General features: G+C 32.2%; 1 protein-coding gene across 8 annotated transcripts in view; it reads right to left on the minus strand.

Moving 5' to 3' along the window:
* The window catches only part of LOC112693607 (serine/threonine-protein phosphatase 2B catalytic subunit 3-like), a 77,375-nt gene that overhangs the window by 18,433 nt on the left and 37,805 nt on the right, over nucleotides 1-21,137 (minus strand). For all 8 annotated transcript variants that reach the window (XM_025568747.1, XM_025568745.1, XM_025568743.1 and 5 more), the window contains exons 2-4: nucleotides 8,139-8,342; nucleotides 3,410-3,534; nucleotides 1,933-2,044 (exon numbers count right to left, since the gene is read on the minus strand). In XM_025568747.1, the coding sequence (XP_025424532.1) occupies nucleotides 1,933-2,044; nucleotides 3,410-3,534; nucleotides 8,139-8,342 (441 nt within the window). The remainder of the gene's footprint in view (nucleotides 1-1,932; nucleotides 2,045-3,409; nucleotides 3,535-8,138; nucleotides 8,343-21,137) is intronic.

A 21,137-nucleotide genomic window follows, 5' to 3' on the forward strand; every position in this document is an offset into this window, starting at 1 on the left:
AAAGATCATGATATCATGTAAGGAACGAAATTATATATTATGAAAACAACGGTATTCCCTATAATGACATATGGCTCCGAATCATGGACCCTAAATTCATCGTGTCAATGAAGAATAAAAGCATTTGAAATGTTTACATATAGAAGAATGTTACAAATTCCATGGATCGACCATAGAATGAACATATTTACAATACAGGACCACCTCTTGATCATAATTCAGAGCCAAATACTCAAATTGTTTGGCTACGTGATGAGAAGAGACGGTATTGAAAAAGACATTATCCAAGGAAAAGTCGAAAGAAAGAGAAGCAGAGATATGCTCCCTTCATCCGCTATATAGACCAAATTAAGACCCTCACACAAATGACAATGTCAGAATGAATCCAGAATAAAGAGAACAGAGAGTTATGGAGAAAAGTATTCAATAGAAACAACATAAATCCATGAAAGTTACGACGTTTGAAATCGAACAACGAAAAATAAGAGACTGCTCATATCAAAATGATAATACTATCTTTATTAAAAAATTATTATGCTTATTAAATTAAATTATGGTAAAACAATTTTAAAGGGTCTCCAAATTATTGTTTGCACTAGGGCCCCACGAAACCTAGTTGCGACACTGTGTAGCGAAGTAACAATATATTTAGAAGTTCAAAACAATAATATTTAAATTAAAAATTTTAAACTACAATAGTTCGTGAACACATTTTGGTGATGATATTATGTATTGGTTTGGGCGCCAAATATAATATTATTTTTGCTATTGTTTGTAGTGTAATATTCGCATGAATAAGTCCGATATATCGTTAAGAGTTTTTTGTTCAACTTATTCTTTATCCGAACACCGTTAATTCAATTTTTACACCTCCCAAAGCTCTGTAATAACATTACAGCCAAACTAATGAAATATTTGTATTTACAATAAACCAGAATTGAAACCGCTGGGGAATGACGTTGTCGTCAATAATATACGTGTGAGTAATATTGTCGAAATATTGTTTGTCCCTTAAGTGATCTTACACTCGTGTCATTCAATATTAACAAGAGAAATATAACAACGTTGTAACATTATTAAAAATATGAATAGGAGAAAAGATTTTTACAAATGTTTTACTGTTATAAAATCTATATTACTGGGTGAGTAAAAAATACAATTAACTATCTTTGTCATAGTATAGTTATCAAATATGTAACACGTTACGAATGAAATCGTTATACAATAAATTCTAAATTAATTGATTTGCATGCTGACTAAACTGTTTATAATGATGCTATTATAAACGTATTGTTAAATTGAATTCGACTGCTACAAAATATTGAAAAGGCATAACGCTATTAATCGTATATATTATGTTATATTTAGAAATACATTCGATTTACTCAAAATATTATATGTACGCAAAATTCGTATAAGTATAATTCAAAGAATACATGTGAGATGATTCAAAGTTCTTTCGTTCAAGCATATTTAAAAAAAGCCATGTAGCTTATTAAATTAAATGCTGTCAATGGAAAATATGCAAATATCGTATGCATATATATAGAGATGGGTGACTTAATGCAATTTATTTTGGTCGTTCTTTAACCAACGTGTACACTTAAATAATAATAGTATTACAAGTTTATACGTATGAAGATCAAAGTAAATAAATACTAATTAACTTAATGTATTATAGAGTAGTATCAATTTATTATTATATTAGTGTAATTTCGGTTTATTAATTTTTACGTTTCCTACAAAGATGCGTGCGCGCAGGCATGGACATTCATATACCTATTAAATTATACAAATATATTTATCGATAGATAATACTAATAGGTGTAACATTCGAATGGAACATTATACATAAACTCAAAAAAACATAAACTACATAAATTGTGTGTTGTTTTATTTTATAAATACATGTAATTAATTTTATTTACTTACATTCTTGTTTAAATGTGAAGTATTCGGTTAGATGTCTACATTCGTGGTTTCCTCTTAATAGAAATAATGTAGTGGGATGGCACAACTTCAAAGCCCACAAATAAAGCACACACTACAAACAAAATAACCATTTATAAATAATATTATTACGAAGGATTTAATAATCGCAGGTACATACTGCAACATGTAGGCAGGTACACATTAATTTTATACTCAACAATGAAATTCCTCTACCGGTGCTGGTATAACAATAATGATAATTATAATAAGTGTAATAGTACTATAAATGTCAGACTGCAAGCTCGTCGAAATGAAACTATTGCAATAGAAGTTTTTAGCATGTATAATGTTAATTTAACATTTCCCGCTATTATAAAATGTGTGACGGAGTAAACAAATCTGCCGATCCGCGCGCAGTACGCTTTTATGTACGTTCATCATTTTTTACACAATATATATGTAGAGCGTTTCGTTATTGCGGTATAGCTCAAATTTTCAAATTGAATGCGATTCCGTGAACAATAATGACGATAGTAATTCGTACTGGTATACGTAAAATATTATAATAGCACATAATAATAATTAGAGGCTACTTATTCGTATACCAATAAATAATTTTGCACGCTGTCCGGATGCCAATAGAGTATATATATATATATAAAAAAGAGATAATAACTGTGCAAGTCAAACACTATACATATACGGTGTGATAGTGATATTGTACGCATATGTCATTTTGTACCGATTTTAAGCATTATTATGAACAACTGTTATCGACAACAGAATAATTCCAGGCGTTCCATGTAGATGTTTTGGAAAAGAAAATAAAGAGTTTCCTCATCACGAATATATCACTAAACGATTTTATCAAATTATCCGGACACACTTTTAAAACGTTAACGGGATGAAAAAAAAAAAATTCCCGTACTCGAAAAGCTATTAAGAAAATTTTTTATAATATTTTATAGGTGTACACATCGAACCGTCATTTGCTGTTGGATAAAATGTACAAGAAAATCAAAAAAGAAAATACGTTAAGGTAAACAATTGTCTACGTATCCTAGTGGTACGACGAGATAATTTACTCTCATTTTGAGTATCCCAAAAGTTAAGCCGACAGATTTCTAAACGGTTTTTATCGAATAGGAGAATAACCTTGAGTTGTTCCACTTCCTGGTGTCCTCGTCGTCGCTTAAATAAAACTGGCTAATAACCCACGGCGTAATATGCTTATTGCCGCTGCAGGTATGCAGACGATATGCCGCCCGCTTTGGGCTTAGACCGTTATTAACTCGTTGTGTAAAATGAACGTGTTTCGCGTGCACCGGTGCCTGCGTTAAAAAATGTTAAACTATACCGTTCCCGAAACGATTCCGGTGTGTGCCGTTGTCGAGTACTGAGAGCGAATAATGAAATATTGTACGGATTGAATGTAGACGAGTCAATATGCTAATAAATAACAGTATTGTGTAATTACCTCTATACTGAAATACCCTCTGTCCACGTAGTCGCCCAGGAATAGGTATTTTGTAGTCGCAGGAGGACCACCGACTTCAAACAACTTCATTAGGTCGTAGAACTGACCGTGTATATCGCCACAAACTATAAAATATTAAATCATTGACAAACGATTAGATTAAACAATACGTTAATGTTATTTCGGTAGAGTGCGATAAATATTAAAATGTTTCGCGCAAGCTGCTAGACAGCAGTTATAAACATAGATTTTACTAAACAAACTATCACCAACTCGATAGTATATTATTGAAACGGTGACGCGACAGAAAACAGTCAAAAATGATTTGTGAGAAAGAGTTTGCACCAGTTAAACGTTACGACGACAGAAAAATCAAGTATAATATACTTATAATATTATATTTAATATTTGATCGTGCGTACGCATTATAACACTGTTCGAGATGGGTATTTCTCATCGAAGCGCTTTCCATTGTTGCATCGCTAACGCCTTAAAATGTTCTTAAAAAGATTCAGTGATTTGTTTACTTAATGCGTGACTGAATTGTGTGTATGCAGAGTTCAAAAGTCACGCTGTTTTTCGCATTTATAACATTTTGGTATAAAAATAAGTACGCAGGACGTGAAAAAAAAAATAATAAAAATGTTTTTAATAACGTATTTTGGTTATAGTCACTAAATTTTTTTAACGTAAACGAGCCCGACCATTACCTAAACACAATTAACCAAATCGTGAATAGTAGCAGGTTTAATTAAGACTTTGGAGTAAAACTTGAACGTTTTTAGCGCACGCAATGATTTAAATTTCTAAAGTATTATGTTCGGAAATGAAATATTATTTAGCCCGGTGAGTATTTTTCATTATTTTTTAGTCGTGTAAAAACTGAAACATTTTGAGTTTAATTTTAAAGTCCGTCATTTAGTAATTGATTTTTTTTTTAGTCCATACCGTAAACTTAATATTGAAAATACTGATATATAATTCAATAGAATTATTATTGGACCCCATTGAAATTAAAAAAAAAAAAAAAAAAAACAACACGTATTATATTTTAATATTCTATCTTCTGCACATATATATCTACTAATTGTGTAAATAAAATACGCTTCCATAAAATGTAAACTAAATATTGTTGACTTTGATGTTTCAAACTCTTCAAACGCACGATGTATAATCGATTTAAAACGTATAACAAAACGTAGTGAAACATACACTAATTACAATTTTGGATTTAAAAACAGCACACGGAGTCGTTTAACTAAAAACCCGACGGCGGAGGAGGATTGACGAAAAACCCGAAACATTTACCAATCACGCATAGTTTCGTAAAATTATAGATTTCCGTTTTCTGAATAAATTAGAATATCAAGCTGGTTTTTCAGAAATCTTCACACGGCGAACGTAATGGACGCGCAGACACACCGTATGGGTTGGATGATATCGGTTTTCCGTCTGGAACAGCGTTTCACAATTTGGAGCATGCGAGAGAAAGAAAAGTTATCAAATTTGTACGAGAGGGATGGGGGTGGGGAAGGATTATAGCAAGCGGTGAAAGGTCAATGGGCGGTACGACCAAGGACGGCCGCCGCCGCCGCTGTGTAACGGGACGTGAACGAAAAATTTGAATCTATAGTGGCGTGTTCAAACGCCGTCGCAATGTTTGGACACCGTCGATGCACGTCGATGAACTAAAACGACAAAACGGTGCTTTTTTTCTTCCAACGAGGGCTTAGCCGTGGACACGAGCGCGCGTTCGTCAGTGCCCCATTTAACGGACCGCGGACGTTCTGTCGAGCGAAACTTGAACGGAACGTGCTCGGAACGACAAACGTGTCGCACGCGGTGTACAGAGTGCACATGTCATAGCGCATACGTTGTTGTCACGAGAAGAACAACATTGTTCTTTGGACAAGTCTTTGCCGCGCGTGCGCGCACGGTAATACGTAATGTACTCGTTGCTCGGCTAACAAACGACCTACTGCGTGCGCACGTACGTAGACTTTTTCCAGATTTATACAACACAATAATAATATTATTTTTGTACACACACACACACACACACACACTCGACGTACGCGGATACCCGCGTCCGTTCAATTCTCCCCCCTTCCCGGGAGCAGAACTACGGCTAGGGACAAAGAACAAAGACATTGTTTATGTACATGTTTATATCGCCTCTAGCGAATCTGCAGGGCTTATGTAATTTGAACATGCGCCCCGGCGGGAAATATTATATTAAACAACGCACGGGTCGCGGGGGCATCAGCAGAATGCCGGTCTTATGAGTCGTCGGTGTGCACGATGAGGTTCGGTGAACGAGTACTGGAATATTACGAGGGTCCACGTCGCTGCCGACGGTTTTTGAATTAAAACATAACTTCAATACGATGGTTAAGTTTTCGGTACGTTCGGTAGTGTACGGAATCGCATACGGCATTATACAGTGTACTAATAATATTCCGTTTTAGAAAAGTTCACGGACTATTCGATGATCAATGGCCACCGCCGTCAGTCGTAATAAAATTGCTAAGCAAAAAGAAATGTCCTACATCAAAAAAAAAAAAAAAAAAAAAAAAAAGGTCGTTTTGTTTTATGCGAGGCCATTAAACCAAATTTTAAAATTAATTACCAAGAAAATAATATAATTTTTTTTTGGCGTAATGCTGCATAGTTATTATTTCGAATTACATGAAAATGTAATTATTTTTTACACACATAAATTAACCCTGGGAAAGGCGTGTTGCTTGTCAAAATAAAACATTTGATTATTAAACTGTTTATGTTATATTGAATGTAATTTTACTATGCTTTTCCAAAACGACGGCATCCCAATTCGTTATAAACCCCAAAAATCTTTTCTAGAACTGACTTCGATGTTGGTTATCCGTATCCATGAAATTATACTAGTTATACGATTACAACGATGTAATTCGTACGGCATATATTCAACGCAAACAAAAAATAAACCTATTTCAAATATTTATAACTTAAGTTTTATTGATTTTGATGATTTTATGGTATAAAACGGTTATAATTAGAGACCGGATTCATATGCGCTTAAAATTTTAGAAATAAGATGTTTCTATGCTCTATAATTTCATCAAAATATTCTGTTATATGCAGAAATATTCTTTTATGAAAAAATATTCTTTTTCATAAAAATGTTTTAAATACTGAAAAAACAAATAATAGTAGTAGTTTATAAAATATAGGAGATTTTCGGCATTTTAATTTACCAAGACATACACCAAAACTTAACACTGAATACACTAGTAGTTAGTAGTAGTAGTAATAGTACACTTAAGACTTAACAATAATTAAAATGGTTAATGAATTTGTAAAGATTATTTGATATCTGTATTCTGTAATCCGTGATATCACAGATAGAGACGTTAGCATAGTCTACGCATATGCGCAGAAGCGTTGGACAATGAAGTGTGTGGAACTTGATAAGTGCTACTCGCGTAGAACGCAGGAACTATTATCATGGTTCGTCTATAAAAATAAGATAAGAGAATATATAGAGAATAATAATTTTTAATTAACTTTCTTATTAATGTTAAGTTCTTATCAATTTTCTTTTCGTCAAGATAAATAATATAATAAAAAAAATTTGGGATTTTTTTATAAACCATTAGATTTTTTATAAAATATTCAAATTAAACCCCAATATACCAATATATTCTTAAAACATGTTTTTTACACAAAATATTCTTTAACCTCTAAATATTCTTTTTTATTCTCTAAAAACTTTTGTATAACAGTTCATAGGTAAATGAATCGTCCAGAAAACTTATCCAAATGGAGCTGCATACTCTCAGTAAAAATATGTAAAAACATAAAAATCCGGTCTATAGTTAAAAATTGTTTTGACTTGATCTCGGTTTTATCATTCGTGTTCACGAACAAATAAATTTGTCTCCGTCCTAAATTACGGGTTATTAGAGCAATTCGTATCGTTATTACCAAGGATTGCAAGTTAGACACAGAAAATTTATCAGACTTACTCACAGGGCCAACGAGAGAGTAGGGCAGGGTAGGTAGGTAGGAACCCCAGGGCCCGTCCCTCCGAAAGGACCCGTCGTCTCAGTCTTTTATACAAAATTATTTTATAATCACATTCGCCGTAATATAAACTGCAAATTTTAATATTTTAATTGTACTAAAGTATGTAAAAGTAGTATGTATATCTTGGTCAATCAAGTGTAAGTAAAGGATGCTTGGAATTGATAAACCCCGGGGCCCTCAAAAGTTCTTGCCAGCCCTGCTTACTCGACCTACGCGTTTACCGGGATACGATCACTGACTATATGAATATATATATATATATATATATATATATATATATATATATATTATACGCAGTGGTGTATTAAGGGGGGACGTTTGACCTCCCAAGAAGAAAAAAAAAATGACTTGCTACGAGGTACAGACAAAGTGAATATTAATTTACATCATGTGGTTATAAACAATTTTTCATTTGTATTTATTATAATAATAGAACAATATAATTATTAATTCATACCTTAAATGTACTTCTTATTAGGTATATTATAAAATCACTTATTTTTTAGAAAAATTTTAAATCCTCCAACAAAATAATTAAAAATACGCCACTGATTATACGTATACAGTTTGTGGTATTTTTTTAAATTATTTTTATTATTAGAACAAAGTCAGTAACATCGGTGACCATCACCATAGTGGTATTAAAATATATCACACCCACCGGTAACGGGAGCTTCGATGTCTATCATGGTCTTTTCGGATCTGAGAAGCGACGCACCCTCGTTAACGATGCGCAACGCAGCCGCTTCATCTATCCGACCTTCTAGGATGAAATGCTGTTTCAATATGTCCGGCCGAGGTTTATTCGTCCTCTGGTCCCATACTTCGGCCGTGGTCAACTTCCGTCCCGGTGGAAACGGTACGCCTGGTAATATAGAAAATCAACGGGTTAGTATATATTGTATAAAATCAATAATTACTACGTGCATTGCGACAGACAAGAAGTACAACGAATGAATCGGAAGAGCGTAAACAACATATAGTATATCAGTCAGTTTACGTAATTTTATTGCGAGTTTTGTTTTGTGTTTCTATACTTGATACCAAAAAAATACCATATAAATGTTGATCACGAGCTCTTTAATCATAATTGATTTTTTTCCCCATATTTTTATGATTTTTAACAATAATGCATATTGAGTTTATTTATTCATATTTCCAGAATATCTTACACGTTTTTAAAAACAATTCTCATAAATCAGCCGTTATCAGGCCAGAAAACATTAATTTGAAAATTATGATTTATATTAAATATATGTTTTTTTTAAATGTTTAAATACGAGTAAAATATAAAATATTTAATTTTAAGATTTAAATATTTATAAAATTTAATAGTAACAAATATGATTTTTGATGATTTTTTTTCAGTCCCTAACTTATCTTTTTTTTTTTTACATAATTTATCTTCTATAATTTCTTTACCTTTGTTATTAAGTTCTATAATATGGTTTTTTTCAATCAACGTAGAGCAGTAGGTTACCATTAAAATACGATAAACTGTAATATACTATATTAAATCGATTTTTTTTTTTTTACATTCACAGCGATTCGTTCAGAAGACTATTAAAACTTAATAATAGCAATAATAATATTCATTCGTTGCTCAAGATAACACAACTGTTAATTGTTATATTATTATACACATTAACTAATATGCCTACCATAAGCAATATTTCTACATATTTATCCAACATTATTCTTTTGTGTGTTATTTTAGAAATAACTATTAAGCTATATTACATTGTTTTAGTGTTTTGGAGATTCTATCGATTTTATTATCGAAGTAAGTGTTGAATAGAAGATAAAAATCTCCGATGGTAAAAACCAAAATAACGGATTACATATATCCTAAAAACAATTATATTAAATTATTTTCATATAAAAATATATATTAATTTCTTAACAAGGAATTTAAAAACATTAATTAATAACATATTCATACTTTTACCATCTGAGGTAGAATAATGAACTTTGTTTAAAATGTTTATATTGTTTTACAATTATTCACCACGGAAAGAGAAAAAAAAGAGAAAGCAGGAAAAAATTATACATGAATACAGTGTCAACTTTATATTAGTAGTTGGGCCGATGAATTAAACGGTGATCGTTCGTATGCGTGAAAAAAAAACAATCGTTTTGTGTACGAACCTAAGACAAACAAAAGCGAAAATTACCATCTATGGGTACTAAATGCTATTCGTGTCGTTATTAAAACGACATAATAATCAACCAATAAACTATGTATTATTGGGAAATCGATTTAAGAGCAAATGTTTCGCCAATGACAACGATTCGGGTAGTTATTACAATATTTTGAACATTTCAAAGTTTTTATTAATGTTTAGAAAATATGCCATGTGCTAGCCAACCCTAATGTGACAAACATTTACGGTTTGATTATATTTAGAACTTGGCCAACACATAGGATACGAGAGACGGCTGGTTTGCCAACTGACCCGCAAGCAAGCCATGTTTATTATTGTAATACGCTATAAAATTGTTTTATGGTAATATATAACAACAATAATAACGATAATATTAATTTCATATTTTTTGTTGTCGTTTCATTAGGAGTATCGCGGTGGGATTTGATTGACATTGCAGCGCAGTACGAAGAAATAATGTTTATGGCTCAAACATATGAGAACATTTTTTGCAAATGTATCATATAAATTATAATAATTAGGTAAACAAAATTATTCGATAAAATATTTTCTACATCGAACGTATTATTCGGAATGTTATTTTTTTTAGAATTCATCAATCGTTCAGCACTTATTAGAACACTAAAATGATAAAATGTATAGGGTTTTATTTATTGAAATTCAGACGGTGTAGTTAATCTTTTAACTAATAAGCAATAATGTAAAGTACTTGAGTGACTGTGTCCAAATAATATCTAGAGTATTTATTTTTTGTTTAATACATAAACATTTTTATTTATTTACTTCGAGGGGAATATCGATAAACTTTTACGGAAGTCGAAACGGTTAAAATGAAATAACTCGTAAGTACTCAAATATATATTATTTTAATTTCTCATTCATTTTTTACAAAATTACAAACATTTAAAAATCTTGCGAACTAAAATATACTTTTAGTTGTTACCAGATTTAATTATAGAAAAAGTTTAAAAAATTACTAAATATTTAAATGCACGTTTACCGTTTATACTTTTATTATTATTTATTTGAATTAATGTATTTGCATCTCTATTCAAGTACAGATTTTTAAAGTATTTTTACAAGACTGCTCACGAAAAGTTGTAGCACTCAATCAGTACAATTTGGACTTTCAAATATTCCTACTTTGTTGGAATCTTCTTTTCTTCTAAAATAATAATACATGATGTCGTAGGCCATCCAGATACGTGTGGTCTTATTGCGTTTCACAACTTTAATTTCTTTTCAAAATGTAAAATGTATACTATGTAATACAATACAATTAACTTTATGCGTAAACAAAAAAAGAACTGTCAATTATATGAAGTCGTATTCCTCTGTACGCGGTTAATTTCGGTTTGACTAATGTTTTCAAAACGAACATTTATTTTTCATATTTTTTTTTTACAATATTTTACTTGCAGTAGCATATTTTTAAACCATTTCCATCACCACCATAGAGTTTCGACACTTAAATAATATAAAATTATTACTTGTTGCTGCAATATCGTCAAAGACATAATACGAAGATCGGAGGACCGATGTTTCATAACAAAGTTAATTTAATCCTTATAGAATGTAGTTTATATTATTATTTGGTAATATTACGACGGCGTTAATAATAAACATAATTTAAACTTGTGAGTAAATTTAATTGAATATCGGCATAGTCTACAGCTCGAAAATAGTTAATTTAAATTAATTCAATATTTTAAATTTAATTTTTATTTGAGCTTAAAAAAAACGAAAAAATTCGATTAATGCTAAAATAACGTTTGTTTTAGAAGACCGGCTTATTTAAGGTAAAAAAACGTGTTTTTAAAATATATGTAAACAAATATCTATATAGGTACCTATATGAAAATATAAACATTTTTAATTGTTTTATAAAATAAAATAAAATCTTTAGAAACTTTTAAATTTAGAATGAAATTATAAATGAAAAATTATTATTCAAAATGTATTTAATAGTCTGATAATAGATTAATATAATAGGATTTAGTTAAGTAAATCTTATTATACTAGAAAGATAAAATTAATTTTATTGGGAAGATTTTAGACTGAACAAAATAAAATCTTGAAACAAGCAGATTATTTCGACATAATTATTGGAATAATATTTTCAGTTTTATTCTATAATAGTTTAATCTTTAATATACACACACATACACATTATTATGTTATACTTTATATTTATAGTAGTATAAAAAAGATTGTATCTCAAGTTCTCAATCAACATGCAAGTCCATATCAAAATCTATATAATAAAGTACTTAGACTCAAAGTTAACGTATATAGATTATATATAAATATATGTAGAATTTGAATAATACAAAATATGAACCTACTATAAAAAATAAAAATATAAGCATATAAACAAAAATTGGTACTCGCACCATCCTTAAACTTATGTTAATTTGATAGTCATTGAATATAAAAAGTTGAATGCGAAGTAACCCTTAAATAAATTGTCCAGTATACTCGTGCTTTTTAATTTAACTTTATTTGTACAAAGGTTTTTCCTATTGCGTGTGCTTAACGGTTTAATCTGTTTTAAAATATAATTACAAAAAGAAAAAAAAATCAATGAACCTCAGGGCGGTGAAATGCCGTCCATAATAAAAATGGCTCGTTTTATAGGAAGAATCTTATGGTTTACAAGCTCTTGATAAAGCAAAAAGGGAAAACGGGCAAGGCGGATGGTAGCGGGAGAACCTCGTGCCAGAACAACTGGGCACGCCATCCTGGTGTCGATTAAATATAAAGGAAATGAATCGTAAATTATTATGTCGGAGACCTTTTTTGCGGAGAGAAAACGCACTGCCATATATAAACATATACACACACACACACACACACAACACACACACACACACACAGTGACGGTGCTAGAGTTTGCAAGGCCCTGAGCAAAATTAATGTTGGGTCTCATAATTTATATTAATAAAATATTTTAAGTTCAGTTAAATCAAAACCGCAGGGTCTTAATTATAATTTAAGGCGCGGGGCCCTGGGCAACTGCCCCTATGGCCCACCCCCTCGCGCCGTCCCTGCACACACACACACACACACAAAAATAAACGAATGCACATATAAATAATGTGTATATATATAAATATGTAGTTACGTGGAGTGGAAGAGAAAAAATAACTTTGGTTTTATTTTCATATGAAAGTTTCTTTGCAGGATCGGAAAATACAATAATAATAATATAGTTAAATGCGGCAATACAGCTGGAATGACGACGGCTCGTTTCAATCATAATATGTGAAAAAAATACATTCAAATATGTATAAAATAGCGTACACTGTAGACTAGATAATATAATATAAAGAGACGTGAGTGCCCTTGAAACTAACTACTGTCTCGCTTTGCATGTTTTACAGCGGAGTCGGATATATTATTTTAAATTAAAATGAACTCGTATAGAATTGCATTCGATAGAAAAGATTCCCAACACACGTCCTATGTGATGTCCGATTTGCTACATTATTCTACGTGTTTACACAACGTTTTCTGTATCTTAGGTGTTTTCGTATGGAAAAATTATTACGAATAAACTTTAACGAGACCAGCAATATACGGCATGAGATGATTATAATTTGAAATGAAAAATGTGTATTATATTTAGAAAATATCAGTGGTTCACGAGAAACCGAATTTCAAATGACACCTAAAGCATCTCAACTTTTCGAAATGAGATTGAACGAATGAACTGAGATGCAACTGAAAAAATTAACGAACGTTGATGAAAAAAAGAAACTAAAATAAATAATGATGATAGACGATCGTTTTTCGAATTGGTTGGATAAGACTATATTAATACGACCTTTAAAAAGTGTTTATAATTATATATGATATGATTTTTAGTAAGGATTATAACAGACAAAACTTTTAAAACTCATGTACCTAAAATAAACCGCAAAATACATACTGTTGCGGGGTCAGTCGTCGTCGTGAAAATAAATATGTTTTATATAGTTTTGTGAGAAACACGTACCTATTTAAAAATAATCTTTAACAGCATGGTAGGACGATGGGAAAACATTTCCTCCGACTGTAGATCGTAGTTTGTTAAACGGTACACAGATTTTAATCTCGTTCTCCGGCGCGAGTACCAGTTTCGTTACAAGTCGAAAACTTTCGTGGAACAATTTTCTCAGGTCTCCCTTATGCACAATTATATCTTCTTCTGAAGTACTTGTATATTATGTCCACGCAAATCATATGAGTATCTATAGCAAGTATATTACGAGGTTTTTCGCGTCGAGACGAGGAGCCAGTCGACGATGGCGGGACGCCAAAATCGACTCACGAAACCCATCGTAATATTATAATCTTCGTCGCATTGAAGAGAACTTGTGCGTGAAAACTTTTACAGATTTCAGTTATTTCCCTTCGTAAACACACGCGTAGGCGGAGGCACGTATAAAAACATCATTCTGCCTCTTTTATGTATGCACGCGGCAACAACGGTTTTGGTCTCTAGGCTATCGCTCGGAACATAATATATTATAATATTTATTATCACGGTGCGTGTTTGCAGTTTTCAACTTTTGTCCACCAGAAACGTATATACTCGTATGTATATATATATATATATATATATATATATATATATATATACACATTATACAAGACTAAAACACTTATAATGTATTTTTCTTGTATACACTACATGCACACTAGGTACTGCGCAAAATTACCGCAAACACATTCTTACTTAGGTACGCATTTTATTTTTCTTTTACGTGTTCAATCCAAATCGTAAATATTTGACTTTACTTGTTGTACGGGAATCGGCAATGAAAACAGAGTAATACGCAGAGTTTATATATACAATGATAGTTATTCGATTTGTGCGGTTACTAACTGTGAGAAGGTACGTCCAAGGAACGAAACTAATGTGAAATAAAATAATGAATAATAAAAAATAATGGGATAATTACCGTCGTAGACGAGTTGGGAAAAATACGACGCGCTCGAATACGAATCGATAAACCGAATTATGTTACTCGAACATAAATATGATATACTGTGTAGGCGAGCGGCATGTACGTATAAACATTTTGTATAGTTTCCGCACCGGCGGCGTGTCGGTTATGCGGAATTTATTCAACATAATAACGTATACACCGCTGTCCCCGCGCAGTGGTTAAACGATCGATTTCTTTTCCGTGGAGTAACAGTGTTTCTCCCGACAGACAATGTGATTGTACTCCAGAGAGTGATGTATTTGACTTTGTACCGTACGAAAAAAAAAACGTTTTTGTCACTGTCAGCGAAAACGTGGTTTATTCCCCCCTCGTGTATCTACGTGGATGAAACTATATATATATAAATTAACCTTCGAATTTGTGGTACGAGAATGAAAAAAGCCGTATAAATAAAGCGGTCGAATCACAAAAAGTGAATGAAAAATTTTTTGAAAAAATTAACGATTCACGTTGTAAAAAAAAAAAATACACGAGAAGCGGTCAAATAATGAAAGGATCCAATAATCATACGTCACAGATAAACACGTAGTATATAAAGGTAAAAGCGCTTTCGTTGTTCGAGCATTATAACAATATAAGCAAGTTAGTAATTAATATATATTTATATTCCAGCACGTGCCGTATGTATTTTGGTTATATTATGTATATATAGTTATATAAGGCCGTATTTAGAAATTTTTTTCGGGAGGGGTCCACAACATGTATATTGTTATTTTATTGAATTTAGATTTTGACTTTTGATATTTGGTTAAAAACAAAACAGAAAAAAATTTAATCTTCTTTTATTAAAATTAATATCATATTTTCATATGATATTATGATATAAAATTAAAAGCAATCAATGATTAATTGGAACTTAAGTCATTTTGACTGAAAATATTTATGTTGGTATTAAAAATAAATAAGTATTTTAAACATTCCTAAAATATTGAAGACATTTCGGGGAGGGGTCCAGACACCTTGAGCCCCCCCCCCAGATACGGCCTTGTAGTTATATTATATGGTGTTATGGTATTTGTATAGTGGCTAATTTTTATCTAAGACACGCAAATATGTAGGTATTCAAACACTCAGGTGGTGTGGTGTTATTTACCCCAGGAAACTAGAGTGGGGGCAAATCCGGTGACGTACACGACACGGGTAGACATACGGTTGACCCGGATCAACCCTCTTTTCCATACCGTTGAATATAAGTGTATTATTAATGGTTTATATTTTTATACATTATTCAAGGTATACTTCAGTTTAGATAATAATGTAGTTATTTTTTTTAAAAAACAAATAATTGTACTCCTCAAAAGCCGGTTAACGCGTTACGATACTAAAAAAAAGAAATAAATAAATAAATAAATACCACACAGCTCAATATTATATAAATGGCGCGTTCTAAATTTTGATTCAGCAGAGCACTGCCCTCAGGACAAATTCTCTTTTGTTTTTTCCATAGTTGTGACATAAATAAACTTTATGTTAGACATTTTACATTCCGGAAAAATAAATAGGTTTTACATATTACATTTTATTAAATCTATACGCATTTTTCTTTTGGCCGAGAGGAAAATGTAAGCTTTGTAGCAATTTATTTTAAAATTTAGATTTTTTTTTATATCATCATTCGTTTAAGGTCTCATATAAAAAACCCAAGATTTGGAGCTCAAACCATCCTCACCACGATGAAAAAACATCCTAAGTATATACGCCACTGCGGAGTTCAACTATTCTTAATTTTATTCGCTCCGTGATATGCGTCAAACGTTTCACCGAAACATTAAGAAAATAGAAATTAAAAAAAAATTAACAGAAAAAATAAAACCGAGGTGTACACGGAGAGGTCTCTTTGAAGTGAACACGCGGTCAACTATTGTGACGATCATCGGTAGGGCGGCAGCGACGGGGGTCGTTAATCATTCGTTTCGCACAATCACAAGCCAAATTAATAGCAGTATTTATTTTTACCAGAGTCGGATGTGGTGCACACGACGGACTTCATTAACCGCGTTTCTTCGGACGTGATCAAAAAGCACGTTATATTTTATATCGCACACGTAAAGGTAATATTTCATAAGTATAAGGTATTAAGCAGGTGGAAAAGAAATAATGAGAAAAAACAATAAAAGATTACGTCGCATTCGAATTTTGAAGCCGCGAATAAGATGTACACTATATGTATACAAATTGTAAAACAGTTAACGATTTTCTTTTGCTCTCAAAACTTTCTTTTTTTTCTCCTCTAGAGCAGGTAAAACGAACCCGAACTTAGCTCACGCGCGGTTCGCAATACATACCGATGTATGCGGCCATAATTTCAGTTTATTTTAAGGGTGAGTTAGACTTAAGCCGATTTCTCTCCTTAGCGGGCCACTTATAAAAATGTTCACGTGAAAACACAACAATATAACAAGATTTCGTATGATACAACGACGCGACAATTGGATGTGGTAATTCTTCGTGAGCTATAAAACGTATCGTAATAACATTGCAGACGTATATTCTTCTATATATACACAATTGTATCGGGAGCGTGTTTAGGATATATGTAAATATTGACTGCAGTATACACTTTCAACGCGTCGTCACATGTACATCGAGTCATTTATCGTGGAATATAAATGTCCGTGAAGATTGTCGTGCAGATGTATTAACCAAGGAGTGCGAGTATACAGTTTGAAGCCGCCGGTAACCCTTATTATTACGGTGCACGGAGTATACATTTGAAAAACTGTAAAGTTTTCTACGCACGCACGTTTCAAACGAAATCTTTTTAATGATTTATGCGTGCAAAACGAGAGATGCGTTTGGAAACGTTTACCAGACGCGAGTTCGACGTGATTTATCGGTACTTTTTAATTTATAACTTACTGCCCGCCAAAGGTTCTCGGTGAGCAGAACGAAGTGAGGCTACATAGACCGATCTGCAATGTGTCGTTTTTGCTCACTTTTCGTACCATCTCAATAGTCTGTGTAATCTCAGTTAATTTTTTACGCTTCACAAGCCACGTAATGTATGAGTGCGCGTGGCGGTACCGATTGCAGACGGATAAGGTCTTGTGTGCGTCGACGATCAACAAAATGGTTTCACATAAAGCTTTTTTACGGGGTACACATCGTACCTTTTTCGACATAAAATTCCTGAGCACTGACCGTTTGTTACAGCCGTTTGTGTCGCTGTAGACAATAATACACCTGCGTTGCAGACCGGCTTCAAACACGTACACTTCAGCTGCGTGACCTGCACGAGCGCACCGCAAAAAGTTTGAAATATATCGTTTTTGGCATGAGCTTTTGACGGTCGAAAAAAAACTGAATGCAAAGTCGATTGTTTGAAAAATTTAAAACGGATTATTCCGCATCGTCACCTTGAGGACTGCAGGTATGTATATGTAAATATTTGAAATAAAAAATTCCTAGCCGGGTGGCGAACAACTCAATAACGTTGTGTGTGTTAAAAAGACCCGAAAAACATCATATTATGTATTCTGTAATAATATATACAAGAATTTGAGTTTTTAAAACTTTTAATTGTTCATATAAATATTTGTACAACTTTTATGTAGATTTTTTTTTTTTTACAGAACCAGAATAATGTTTTCACAAAAAAAAAAAAAATAATAATAATAATTTTAACGCACACGCAAAGCGTAATATAATATAAATAAATTGATCATTATATATCAATATGACAATGTAAAGCTTTCGGTAGTCAAATTTTTAAAACGTGAGCGTTGCAATACGAATTATTAAGACCGCTATTCAAGGTATTATCGAATATTATGTTAAGCGTGGACTGAAGAAAAAAATCGTTAAAACGTAAAGCATTACAATTGAATCGGCACAGAGGTAACCGACAAACCCGCGGGGGCCTCTTTTGAAACGATCCTACGAAATAGTTGCTTTTACGTTTGATCAACATACAAACATCAGAGACATCGCATAAAAGCAGTAAACTATGGTAAGGATTGATTGAAATGAATTCGTGTATTTTCTATTCGTAAATAATTTATGCGTTAATGTACCGAACATTGTTCAACGTACTTATATGGTTATAATTTTACGAAGATCGATATGATAATAAAAAAATTGAATAAATCATTTTGTTTTTACGCAGCGCGTTTTTTACTCCCTCCAGTGTCTTTGTATATATGTACGTTCTATCGACACTGAGCGAAAGGACTGCGCATGCTCATCATCAGGGCTCGCATCCCCCCTCCCCTCTCCTCACAATTTGTATCTATGTAGTCGTTATTATACTGTACACCGTAACAGTCCTTGACTTACATAGTACACTATAACCATTTTAGGACTCTCACGCGAGACGAACTACGTATCAAATAGTATACACACACTTTAATCGTAAACTGTGTAGTGGTTGCTCGAAGGGGATGCTTTCGAATCAGGCGATTCACGAATTATTCATCGCGATAACTAGTACCTGGCGTACGATTTTTAACCCTATCATCGTAAAAACTTTTTACTATAATAAGATTAAAATTGAATGTAAGAATATTTTGAGGTGTCTAATTAAAAAAACATATGTGTTTGAAGGGGAAAAAGTTTGAGACGGGCCGTTAATATGTCCGTATACGTACATGCATTGTGAGGTTGACTTTAACAGAAAACTGATTTTGAACCACAACGGAACTAATACGTAAATGTTAAGTTCATAATAAATTATCATGCAAATATTCTATACAAATGTATTACATTATAGTGTCATGGCGACGGCGGTGACGGGCTTGCAATTCATTAATTACAGACGTTTTCAAGATGACTGTGATGGTGACGGGAAATGTCTGCAAGGGGTTGCAAAACTTTCGGCGTTAATAATAAAGATGATTATAATAACATATTCATGACACAATGTAAGTATATGTGCAAGGGACGAGTGATAAATATTAAAACGAATACTATAATGATACTGCACGCGAGTACGATGTGTATCTATAGACACACGTACGTGCGGACGTATATATTATACAATATGCGTCTATTTGTTAATGCTATTACAATCAATATTATTAAATCATACGAGGGATGCTGGAATAAGTAAATATTATGCGCCCTCTTTGTATATCAGGGATACACAAATCAGGTGGGATATTCTGTTACAATCACTGCCACTATACATGTACCTTTTGCTCAGCTCATTTCGTTATATCTCATACCCGCGCTACGTTTCCAAGTAATGTCTTGTTGTTCATCCGGGATATACATGCCTTCTGTGGACGAAGAGAAATGGAGTATGCGAAGTGTGCTAAGTCGCGGTATCGTTACAAGAAGACGAAGTTTACAGGGAAATTCAAAAATACAAAAACAGACGAACAGACTAATTTATTATTCCCTTTTAGATACTTTGGACTCAATGTCCATCCGATTCTAATGTACTTTATTGTTTTGTGTATACATGATAAAGGAGAACCTATATATGGAATAATAATTTAATTGTTGACCGCTTAATATGAGGACGCCAACAAGAATTTGAACGCCACAAGAGTATAATCTAGAGTTCACAAATAGTTATAATTTCGTGTAATTGTAATAACTAGATAGGAAATGTAGCAATTATTAAATAAACTAAATTATCGGTTATAAAATTGGAATTTTTGATTTTTATATAACTGATACACATAATAAAAAATGTTCATCGTAAGTACGATAAGTATATGCTCATAATATTGCGTTGGTTAAAGCTTCCATAATATATGACGCGTGGAATAAAATATCCTTTCTATGGATACGGTTTGAAAATCTTTTGTTCACGACAAATTCGAGTTCGTGACATTAGAAGTATGAATATTACTGCTGCACATATTGGCTTAAAATTTAATCAACCGACCGGCATATGTCGCATTATTGATGTTATTTATTTTTCAAACCTAATACGTTCACCTTTTCATCACAAAATAGTCTATTAATTATTTCGGTCGCCGAAAAAAAAGAGAAATTTGCCGTTATAGAGTAAACAAATAGAACATATCGTTAGATTGTACGTATAGAAAACGCGTTATACAAACCATAAGAAATCTGCTTGTTATTCAGCGTTTTAGTAAGTTGTGCACTGTTCTATTTATATATAATTCGTATATTCGTATATTCGAATTATCTTATCGAAAAGGACCCGTCGATACGCCAATTTTACGATCTTATTCTGTACTCCGTAGATCGAATAATAATAGTAATAATAATTAACTTAGTTAGCAAGACGTGTACTGCTTGAATCGGTGTTCGTATAGTAATCATAAAACTTATGGCCCACAACGTAGTGTTAATGTGTAAAACGTTCAATCCATAGGCAGTCGTTGTACGGAAAATTAATCGATCGTTTGAATTGATTATTAATTCGATAATTATTTATATATTGTGCATATATAATATATATATACGAATAACATAGCGAACCAGAATCGTTTGAAAACTCTGTTGAACGCCAGTATAAATTCATACTAATATATGTATAGAGTATGTGTGTATATATTCGTAAATATATTCAGTCAAGTTATATAC

Source organism: Sipha flava, unplaced genomic scaffold (assembly GCF_003268045.1).
Source record: "Sipha flava isolate LNK unplaced genomic scaffold, YSA_version1 89_pilon_pilon, whole genome shotgun sequence".
Taxonomy (NCBI): domain Eukaryota; kingdom Metazoa; phylum Arthropoda; class Insecta; order Hemiptera; family Aphididae; genus Sipha; species Sipha flava.